We start from the raw sequence: 12175 nt of genomic DNA, 5'->3' as shown, positions 1-12175 counted from the left end.
CCTAAAACCAAAGTTGGCCTGCAGACATTGATTCCACTCAAGATGGGAAATTAATAAAAAGAAAGGAAGATGGCAGGAGATTAACAAAATAATCACAATGGAGTATTTTACCTTTGCTTAAAACAAGTCTCTCACTAATTGAGTGTTTCCTTATAATACAAAAGTACTAGTGTGGGGAGGAGAAGGCCTGTCATTGAAGAATCTATAACAAACACTGTAAAAATTCATTTTGTTTTTATGCACACATGCAATTATTTATCTTAGTACCTCTATTACCATAAAGTAATTTAAATGTTTGCAGAATGGTACTACAAGGCCTTTGGTTATGCCTCAAGCAATGAAAAGCCATGTGTCATTTAATATACATATATTATTATGTGTGGGGGATGATGGGGGTGGAGGTCACTGAGAGGGTAGAGAGGTGAGAAAAAAGTCAGCAGTGAGCTGTGACAGGGAATATCCAACTCTGAACACTATTGGGCGCCTGGTTAGTTCAGAATGAAATAAGAAGTATGAGCATGGACAAAGTTCCTAGAGTAAGCTCTCCAAAGCCATCAGGTCCACCTAGTGCTTCTTCCTGGGCATGAGGCTATCCACTACACCAGTGAGCCCGAGTGGCACAGCCTTCATTCTAAGAGGGATGTAAGTTACTTAACTTCCCTAAATCTTAGTTTCCTTACCTGAGGAATGTACACTATTTGCATACATTGCATCCATACATGGTACAGAGTAGATGCTCAGCAAGTGTCAGTTCTGCTGGATGGAGAGGCTGAGGACTGTACAGCAAGTCCTTAAAAAGTTACCTTCCTCCAGCTGAAGAACAGACCAGGACTGCCCTGAAGGTTCAGTCTGCCACACCCTTTCAGATGCCCTTTCCCATGCCACTACAGCTGCCTGTTACCCCAGGCTGTGGGCTGGCAGTGTCCTTGCTTCCTATCTCACAGGCACACTTTCTGAGATGCAGGCTACTTACATGAGGCTGGCTTCCTGAAGACAATCTTTGTATATTTGGACGTTATATCGTATGCAGTCATACAACTATTGTGAAAAGATTATGCTTAATGGAGCCACAAACTGCAAGCCTTCGGACCAAATGTCAGAATCATTAAATAGAAGACTGACCTACATATTTTGTACATAATTAATTCAGTTAAGGATAACGATCAATGTTCAAAGAAAACTAGATGTAAAATTAGTAACATGTTTAATGTGATAACTGATACTTTCCTTAGGCTATTTTACAGTATTAACCTGGCCTAATGTCACTATATATCCAAGTGTACAAGAAACACATTTTACATAAAAGGCTCATTTTCTGTTGTTACATAATGACCAATTTACCAAATGGTCTATAGAATATCTCCTCCAAATATTAGGTGTTTTACATTCGGGTTACAAAATTAAATAACTTGCCATATACTTACTGGGTGTCAAATTTTTGAAATATAGTAATAATGAATCAATTAAACAGTAATATAATTTCAGTAATCAAAAGGTAGGAGGAGCTAGCCTAACTTACCTGGAAATTAAATAGCAACTTACTCTTTCTTCTTATCACCTTAACAAAGCAACACTAACATACAGATTTCTACTATTCAAACATATCTAATTAGTAACATGTTAGGGTTGCTTCTTTCTTTAGGGCCAGGAGGTGGTGGCTGCGTCACAAGGCTTGTGGGGCCTTAGCTCCCCAACCAGGGATTGAACCTGTGCCGTTGGCAGTGAAGTGTAAAGTGTTAACCACTGCAAGGCCAGGGAGTTCCCAATTTCTTTAGTTTCCAAAAAGGGCGATGGAGCCAAGGCTGTTCTAAGGCAAAGGGTTAAGCACTTGACACACATCATCTCTTAAATCTCAAAATAATAACTAGATAGGCATCATTAGTATATTCTCATTCTATGGATAAGAAATGGAATTCATAGGGATTCAGTAACTTGCCAAGATGCAAGCCCAGGAGGTATGACTTCTAAACTCCAGCTTCTAGCCACTATTTTCTACAGTGTCTTCTGAGATTAAGCATGTCATGATCTATCTGTATCTGCATTAACACTAAGTGGAGATGTTAAGATTCCAGGAATAGGGACTATTTTTTTATTTAATCAGGTACATAATTAACGTAAACTTACCAAAATGGTAGTTTTGGATAGATGTTTAAGTAATTATGCAAAGGACTTTTGTCTTACACACACTGTAAATAACATGAGTCCCTAAATTCTTCAGCTGATTCAATAATATGGTTAAAAATCACCACATACCACCAAGTTACCCATAGTTAATAAAACGGCTAACACACTTACCTCAATTAATTTGTTGGCATGTTCACGGAAAACTTGGGCATATTCTTTAACTTCTTTCTCATTTCCATTCTTTGCAGCCTCAATCAATACTAAAAGTGGAACGTTGGTTTCCAGAAATGAATCTGAAACATGGTCCATGACAGCTTTGCGGAGCTAATAATTAAATTGTAAAAATTTGATTTTGTTTCTACCAAAAAGCTAGATTGCTTTCTTCTCTTGCACTTTTAAATCTAATGGAAATTCATGACAATTTGGCTGCATTTATATGAGAACCCCTCATGTAAGCCATGCAGTTATATAATCTGCAACCCAGGAAATACAACTGCAGAGATAATAGCTTATACTACAGTTAAAGCATTTCAGCAACAGAATCTCAGTTTTCAAAATAAAACCCTTTTTTCTTGGGAATTACAAAACTAAAGCTTCTATCTTAAAGGAGTAATTTTTAAAAAAAAACCTCAACAGAAATGAGCTCTAGATTGAATTAGCACATAGCCCTGGAATATAACTGGCCTAACTGGCTAAATAAAAATGAGAAGGGAGAGGGTGTTAGCACTTTCTGAATAGGGTTAGCACACTATGAACCCTAAAACTGAAAAGTTACCTTTATAACCATTTGTGGTATTACTTTACCAAAACGATGATGGGTAGCTACATTCCATCTTTAATTTTGCTTTATATCAGACATGAACAATAAAATATTTCTCCACTAAGTCTGGAAATTGTTTGTATTACAACTTCTTTTTAAGTCTTAATGTTGCTTTACAAATTCAATCCTATCTTTTTTTTAAAGGCTAACACTCAATTTGCTCCCAAAATGTTCATGAGATTCTTTAACATTAAATGAAGAGAAAGATGTCTGTACTTACAAACTCAGAAAACTGAGAGCCCCAAATAACTCTATACTCAGCATATCTGTACTAGAAACACATCTTCACCAAGAATCAAAATCAGAAAGGGGCAAGTCAAATATGTAATTTCTATCTCTACTTGTTTGTAAGTTAACATCACAAGATCTTTCAGGGTATTTTCTGAGGTCCCCAAGTCATTTTAAATACCAAGAACTTGGGGAAGCAATCAGCACTTCTCTCAGCTTACCTGCCTACGCAGGTCTCTGGTCTTCTTGGTCATCTTATCTATTGCAGAATTGAGTGCATCACTTCTTTCTTTACGTCCAGCCTGGAAAACAAGGCAAGAGATGCATATTACATAATTTATAAGAAAATTTAATGGTAGTCAATAAGTTCAAATCAACATTGAAAAATCAATTTTTTTAAGCCCCAAGTTGGGATATAGTGAGGAGAGCACCACATGGCTTTGTTCATAAAAACCTAATTTTACAACTCTCAGGCTCCATATTATTTAATGATAGAAACTGAGGGAGTTTTGCCAAAACAAGAGAAGCCAAAAGGCAAGAGTTTCACTTAAAGTTCTGCTGGAAAAATTCAATGTATATTTTAATTCAAGGTTCAGCATACAACAATTTCATTAATGAACCAGTTCTCCTTGAACTGCAGGCAAAAAAAAGGTAATATCCGATTCTGATGAACTCTAAGATATGAGGAATGCCAAAATGTGAAAGATGGCACCTGGCACTAAAACAATGTGAAACAATAAGTTTTAAAACAAAGATGCATCATGATGGATAGGAGTTAATAATGTATTTTATACAGCTCAAATAAAAGAGCGCTTTATAAGATTACTTCAGTTAATACTGTATATCATATAGGCCAAATAAGAACGCTTTGTAAGATTATTTAAAATGTCTAGGTTAAGCTTAATGCCATTGTATTGCATAGAAAAGAACATATCGGCCACTCTGAGAGAGGTATATAAACCAGCATTTCTTAAGAGGGCAGGGGGTTGAGTGGACATTTGCCTTGGGGGACATTCTAAGCAGAATCAAAATTGATGGTAGTTTTAAGAAAAGGGACAAAGGTAGTTACCCCAGGTAGAGCTAGCTAGCCATGTGCTTAGAAATACCTTGTAAGACATCAGGTTAAACTATGAAATATATTAAAAGCTTTTCCTTACAAAATGCCCAGTCAACAAATGTGGCTCATTCTGTAAAGCATGTAGTAATTACAGAAGAGATACAAATGGACAAAGGAACTTAACCCAGTGTTCCTCTAGCCATAGGTGCCCTCAAGGCATTCTGATATAGATAATCTACCTAAGTCAGTATAGAAGGTGAAGAGCCAAGAAGATGTAGTTATACACTTTCTGAGTGCCTTTTAACATCTGTTACTCAGTTTCTCTCTTATCTCCCATCTGTTGAATGTGGACAATGATACTTGTCCCTCTGCCTTCATCTCTGGACTATTAGGAAAAAAGAGAAGGAACATTTAGGGATATAGGTTATGCAGCAAAAGAGAGGAGGAGACAAAACATTAAAAGTTGAAATACAACCAAAACATTGATATGGTCCCTATCAAATCTAGTCAGGGTCACATTCCAAATCTTTTCTCCACCTGGACTGTCAATAAAATTAAGTAATTCACTAATATTAATGGGCTTAAGAAAAAAAAAATCTCAACAAAAACTGAGGAAGTATGAGAATTTCTTCTACCTATAAGAATGAACTGTGGTTTATTCATGGGCATCAGTCAGAAAAGAATGTGACAAGAATAATTAGTTACTGACAACCTCAAAGATCAAAATACAAGGATCTAAGGCAAAGGTGGCTAAAATTAAAAAAAAAAAAAAAAAAAAAATCAAACTGACCTCATAATTAATGCTTAAATCAGGAAAAGCTCAGCACATTTCATAGAAACCCAAGTACTCACTCAGAAGTAAACCTAGTACAATCTGTCATTATATCTAGCTATGTTGCGGGGGGAGAATCATTTATTTCAGAAAACATGTTATCTGAAACTCAAAGGTTGAATTCAACGCCCTCATGAGCACCTAATTACTTGCAACCAGAAATGTCCTCAATTTAGGTAGAAGGATTTACTTAGAAAGTTATATAAAAGCAAATTCTTAAACTTGACTTTTGAGGGAATTGCATTCACACAGCAAAATTCACTTTAAGATGCAACACACAACATGAATCTGTTAATCCTCTGTCATACTATCCTAAAAATTAATTTGTCTTTCTTGTTACTTTAGGAAATAGAGGCTTATGCCTCATTTCTCTGGGGGCGGGGAGAGGCAGTTCAGAAGCAGTTATTTACTGACTTTTTAGGTTATGCTAGATAGATCATCTTTTAAATCAAAGCATCCTTTTAAAAGGAAAAAAAAAGAAGCAGTCCAAACAGCAAATTTATAGTTCCAATTATTTAAAATATAATAGAGGTGAGTATACACACTTACAAACTTAAGCTTGACAAAAGTAGAAAGCTTGCTGACCTGTAAAATAACATCTTCTCTTTGAGATTAAAGCTGTTATGATCTTTTGTTAATAGTTTTGGCTAGGCCAAAGTAAAGTTGCCCAATGAATTTAAGTAAATTCTTGGCTCCCACCTAATTGAGAGACTATCCCACTAAGCACAGAGACCACCTAGGCTCACTCAGTTTTGATATGTATGCCCCTGCTAAGCAGTGACAAAGGCATTCTAAGAAAAAGATAAGGCATGTTTGGGGTTTCAACATAAATCTCCTCAACAAGTAAACATCAGATGAGAGGCAAAGGTTATTAGCTGCGACTGCCTCTAAGCAACTCGGTTTTGGCTGGGACAGTAAACGGGCTTTCAAAACCCATTTTCAAGAGAAGCATAAGGAAGCCACTTTACCTTCCTCCTGCTTCTATTTCTTTAGATATTCTTTAGTGAGTACTCTGCATCCACGGGAGTAGGCAGGACTAACGGTAATTCTTTCTCAGAAGGTTTCTAATCCGAGATAAAATAATTAAGAGCAACTCCTAATTCAGCAAGACCCTGTATTGTGCTGGGCCTGACAGGAGTTCTGAATGACATTAACAGTGGGTCAGAGCAGTACGTAAAAGTCATACAGGAAGTTACATTTAAGTTTGGCGTTGATTTTTTTTTTTAAGTATTAACTAGAGTTTTCTGGAGGAATTTACCCATTTTGGTGGTGACTTCTGAGTGAACAAACCTTTTTTTTTCCTTTCAAAGAACTGTCTCCTGCCTCAGAAACAATAAGCATTCTCTTAAAACAAATCTACAAGTCTCAACCATTCAAGATGATACTGAAGGAGGAAACAGAACAGGCTCTATCTTGAAAGCAGGATTGCATCTTGGGCTGGACTGTGGACTTTGAGCTATCTGCCCAGTATCTATGGAAACAACATACCAATTGGAAAACCAGGCCCCTGGAAGGAAGAGCCCCAAAGCTCTCCATTGCATGAAAGAATACCTTAATTATATGTGTGACCAAATAGAATCATACATTCTATTATGCTTATTGGGGTATGACCACAAGCCTATTGATAACTGTCCACTGTTAACTACCTAGGCGTAAGACGTATGAATTGTGGGTTAACTTTGATTGTATCTTTCTTTTTCCTTTGTTCAGACTAGTTTCAGGGAACCTTATACACTTGGGGTATATGAAGTTTTCATAAAGACTGGTCGGGGTCCTTGGCTAAGACGAGACTCTGCCTTGGGCCCGTCAGTGTAATAAACTGCACTCCACTATTTGCATTGTCCTTCTGAGTGAGTTTGTTTCCCGGAACCCGTAGCTAGAACAGTACCAGGCATCAGCACTGTGTCTGGCACATAGGTCCACCAATTCCTTGCCCATATCCTACCATCTCTCCATTCCCTAACTTCATTCTAACTCTTCCCAGTTGGAAAGGGACGAAGTATGTCCCTCGCACTGCAGGTGGCATCTCAAGGCACATTATTCCCTAGATGCAATGTGACAAAGGTTCCCAGGTAAACGCCTCAAAAGTAACAGCACAAAATAAACACAGAGCTTCCAGGGGAAAACACAAAGTGAAAACTTCCACAATACTTCCAGGGTGAAAAGTACACTAATCTGAAGATTCTATATGGTCCATTCAGAGCTCTTCTGTGAGAGGCCCTGCCAGAGCCAGGCCACTCCCGTCACTTCACTGCCTCTGGTCACTCAGATATGATCCATCCACACACATTTAAATTCTTCAGACATGCCAAGCTATTACCTACCTGGAATATTCTTCCCCTCCTTCTTCTAACTCCTACCCATCATTTAGATGAGGTATCACATTTCCTTGTAGAAGTTCCCTGTGGCCACCTCCAACCCTAAGTTTCATTTAGGTGTCCCTCTGGGGTGCTTCTACGGCACCTCATGTTTCCCCTCATAGCCATTCTCAAATCATACCCCGGGACACCTGCCAACATAACAAGATGAGAAACCAGGGACCACAGACGTGCTTCAAGTCACAGGACTTAGTGTGTCATCTACATGGCAAATTATCCGTCCCGGCTTTCCTGTTATCAGTGAAAATGTAACGCTTTTCAAATAACCTCAGATACTGTCTACCAAATACTTTCTATATTTAATCTAGAGTAAGGCTGGAAGAGAATACCAGCGGAGGGTAAAATCCAATTTAAGGACTATTTAAAAGGGAACATTTAAAAACTATTTAAAAGGAAATAGGACGCTCCAATTAATTTAATAGGAAGGTCTAGTTCAATACAATGCCTCCATCAGCCATTAGAAAATTACAATTTAAACACCAAGAACCATGACATTTCACAAGATCCAAGTCAGAATGGGCATCTGAAGCCTCTTTCCCTCAATGATGATGAGAGAGAGAAAAGAACAGAGCAGCACTGTTATCTCCAGGTACAAAAGGGGAAAATGAGGTCTGTCATCCACTATACTGCCATCAGGTAAAGCCGGGGATAAGGAACTTTTGAAAGAAAGTGTTACCACGATGCTGCTGGAAGACTTCAGAGAAGAACAGGGGACCTGATATTAAAGAAATTCTCAAAAAAAAATTTTGAAAACCCAGGGAGACTTGAGTTCAGTCAGTATCCTCACATATGCTAAGTCGCTTCAGTCATTCCAACTCTTTGTAACCTTATGGACTGTAGCCTGCCAGGCTCCTTTGTCTGTGGGATTCTCCAGGCAAGAATACTGGAGAGGGTTGCCGTGCCCTCCTCCGGGGAATCTTCCTCACCCAGGGACTGAGCCCGAGTCTCTTATGTCTCCTGCATTGGCAGATAGGTTGTTTACCACTAGCACCATCTGGGAAGCCCTATATCTTCAAAAGTAGGACTAAAATGTTTGCTGTGGGATGGGCAACATATTATCATACAATATACATTTAGTGGATAACAGAAGAAGCAATTTGACCCTTCTTGCTTTACCTGGCCTACACAAGACTGACGGGCTTTGCATAAACTCAATGTGTGACAAGAGTTGAGGCAAAGATTAAGTAACTTAATATTAGAATATAATATATTAGACCAGCATTCGCAAATTCCTTTCAAAGATACACTCTTGCTCCTTACAGTTGCAAAAGATAGAAGTTTCTGGTTTACCTAATGTTACCTATTTCATCCTAAAAATGTTAAAACTGTGTAGGAAACTCTAATGTTACATGCTATAACCTTGCTTTCTTTCTCTCCCCCCTCAAAGAGGGCATAAGCTTAGAAATGAGCCTTACTGGTTCATCTGAGTATTTTTTCAGATGACAGCGAGCCTTGCTTACCACCTTTAGATTTTTCTCAGCCCCATGCCATGTTGCACCTAAAAATGTGCCTATAAGTTCTAACAAGCTTAGGTATTACAACCACCATTAACATTCCACTATGGCATAACTATGCCATGTCCCTTTACATGGCCATTATAGCACAGAACTAAATGAACTGTAGTGAATATGTTGCATCCTTCCCACCAAATCCTGGGAGACCAGAATGAATGTATGAGCTACTACCTTCCCTTCCTGGGGAAAACAAAATCCATGATGGAGAAAAGAACAAACTGAAGCATGTAGCTGAGATATTCCAATCGCTTTGAGACACCAGTTCTCTTCTTAAAAAAACCATCTACTTGTTAAATAGGTGCTATGCGTAGTAACTTGGGAAGCTGTCAGAAGCACAAATAGGTATATAAAGCAAATTGGTATACAAACTAAATATATAAAGGTCATTTAAAAAGGCCTTAATTTTAAGCTACTAATAATCCAGGAAAGAATAAAATTACTCAAATGTAAAGATATTTCAAAAGGATTTTTTTTTCTTAAAAAGTATAAGATCTTTTTTAAAATTTATTTTTAATTGAAGGTTAACTGTTTTACAATATTGTGCTGGTTTCTGCCATAACATCAACATGAATCAGCCAGAGGCATACATATGTCCCATCCCTCTTGAAGCTCCTTCCCACCTCCCACTCCATCCCACCCCTCTAGGTTGTCACGGAGCACCAGTTTGAGATCCTTGAGTCATACAGCAAATTTCCACTGGCTATCTGTTTTACATATGGTAGTGTATATGTTTTCATGCTGCTCTCTCCATTCATCCCACCCTCTCCTGCCCCTGTGTCCACAAGCGTGTTCTTCATGTCTGCGTCTCCACTGCAGCCCTGCGCAGAAGGATTTTTAAATGCTCAGTTAACTGGTAAAATCAGGTTAAGATTTGAGATAAACCAGGAAACACTTTTGATTTCTGCATTGATTTAAAAATAAATAACCTTCTGAAGGATTGGATCCTCTTTTCTCTGCTAAAGATAATGGGTTAATAGGGAATCTCTGTTTACTGAAGATGCTACAGATTTCATGTTCACCAACTTGTACTGGATCATTACCATAATATGACAAGTGTGTGTTTTAATATTAAGAAAGATTATGATCTGTTTCACTATTCATTAAAATTAAGCATATATAGCAAAGATCATAAAACCTTTAAAAGACAAATGACTAACTGGAGGAGATATCTGTAAAGTATGTCACAAACAAAATTAGCTTCTTTAATTAGCAAATAATCTCTGCAAATCTTTAAAGAAATGACCAACTGTAGGAGTGGGAAATGGAATGACCAAATGAAATACACAATCTACAGAAAAGAACAGATAACAGTATACCAACATCCAAAATGATGCTCAATTTCACTCATAACACATCAAAGAGAGCATGTTTCACCTATCAGATTCATAATTTTAATGTCTGCTGATTTCTAACATGGTGTTAAGGTGGGGGAGGGTTAGTATACATTTACATATTACTGGGGAAGTATAAATGGTTTAAAATTCTTTGGAAGGTAATGTGGCAATGTCTAGCAATTTTAAATAATATACTCCCTCAGTTCAGCTTAGTCATGTCCGACTCTTTGCGACCCCATGAATCGCAGCATGCCAGGCCTCCCTGTCCATCAACAACTCCCGGAGTCTACTCAAACTCATGTCCATCGAGTCGGCGATGCCATCCAGCCATCTCATTCTCTGTCGTTCCCTTCTCCTCCTGCCCCAATCCCTCCCAGCATCAGGGTCTTTTCCAATGAGTCAACTCTTCACACCAGGTAGCCAAAGTATTGGAGTTTCAGTTTCAGCAAAAGTCCTTCCAAAGAACACCCAGGACTGATCTCCTTCAGGATGGATCTCCTTGCAGTCCAAGGGACTCTCAAGAGTCTTCTCCAACACCACAGTTCAAAAGCATAAATTTTTCAGTGCTCAGCTTTCTTCACAGTCCAACTCTCACATCCATACATGACCACTGGAAAAACCATAGCCTTGACTAGATGGACCTTTGTTGGCAAAATAACGTCTCTCCTTTTTAATACGCCATCTAGGTTGGTCATAAGTTTCCTTCCAAGGAGTGTCTTTAATTTCATGGCTGCAATCACCATACCCCCTACAACCCAGCAATTTCTTAGGAACTTACCTTATATATAAACTTGCCTAAGTATGCAAAAATATTAAAAGAATATTCGTTTTACACTGTGTCAAAAGCCTCAAAAAAAAACTACATGTCCATAGATCATGGTACAGCCACACAAGGGTAAAGCTATGAAGCTATTAGGTACACGTGTATGTGCACACACAGGGAAAAATTATGAAGGCATTAGATAGACCCCCAATGTTCTCACTTTCACAAGCGCAAAAAACAGAGGAAAAGAATCAACTCCCATGGGAGCTCAAGCCTTAGCAACACGGGGTCAATATCTCAACAGCAGCTATAATGTTGACATGCTGCTATAAGCCATTCCTAATAAGAAGGGATCTTGTTCTCTTTGAGCCAAATTTTTGTTACTGGATTTCTCTGCATTGACAATATCACATGTTCAAATATTTTGCTTGCCTAAAGCACATGTTGCCATCTCTCTATCCCAGAGCACACTAAGAGGGAGGAACGGCATTTCCAAGCTTCAACAACCAAGACTGCATATAGATGATATACTGCAAATTCATCCTCTTAAATCTAGCCAATTGGGTCAAAGAGCCCACTAAAATTGAAAGATTCTTCTAAATATGAATGGATATCTCAACTCTTAATCCTACCCTGTGCAAAAGGTTTTGTATAGCCTGTGGCCTGTCTCTGTAGGCAGGAGGAAACATATCTAAATAGAAAGTTACTCCAAATGCAGAAAGGGAGAAGCAGCAGGAAAGACAAATCCAAACTTGGCTCTATTTCAGAATAAAAAATGAACCCTACCACATACAGAGGACAGGGGAATCACAAACACAAAGAAGCCACAGGCAGGCAAGAATAACAAATGCGTGCATGTTCAGTCACTCATTTGGGTCCATCTCTCTGTGATCCCATCGACAGTAGCCCACCAGGTTCCCCTGTTCATGGGATTTCCCAGGCAAGAATACTGGAGTGGGTAGCCATTTCCCCTTCCAGGGGATCTTCGAGATCCAGGGACCAAACCTTCATCTCCTGTATTGGCAGGCACTGAGCCACCTGGGAATCCCCAAGGGCTTGGTAATGTAAATTTCAATCAGTCTATGTACTTTTATCAAGACTTCAAGACAGTTCTGTTTGGTTTAG

At 38.5% G+C, this 12175-nt stretch overlaps 1 protein-coding gene across 8 annotated transcripts in view; it reads right to left on the bottom strand.

Moving 5' to 3' along the window:
* The window catches only part of CTNNA1 (catenin alpha 1), a 320722-nt gene that overhangs the window by 45541 nt on the left and 263006 nt on the right, over window positions 1-12175 (bottom strand). For 7 of the 8 annotated variants that reach the window (XM_020908383.2, XM_020908385.2, XM_020908382.2 and 4 more), the window contains 2 exons: window positions 3394-3474; window positions 2296-2448 (listed from right to left, as the gene is read on the bottom strand). In XM_020908383.2, coding sequence (XP_020764042.1) covers window positions 2296-2448; window positions 3394-3474 — 234 coding nt within the window. Of the gene's footprint in view, window positions 1-2295; window positions 2449-3393; window positions 3475-4468; window positions 4615-12175 lie in introns of all 8 variants that reach the window. The other variant, XM_070465443.1, reaches the window with a different exon arrangement.

Source organism: Odocoileus virginianus, chromosome 3 (genome assembly GCF_023699985.2).
Source record: "Odocoileus virginianus isolate 20LAN1187 ecotype Illinois chromosome 3, Ovbor_1.2, whole genome shotgun sequence".
NCBI classification, from domain to species: Eukaryota; Metazoa; Chordata; class Mammalia; order Artiodactyla; family Cervidae; genus Odocoileus; species Odocoileus virginianus.
This window is presented reverse-complemented; position numbering and strand designations above follow the sequence as displayed.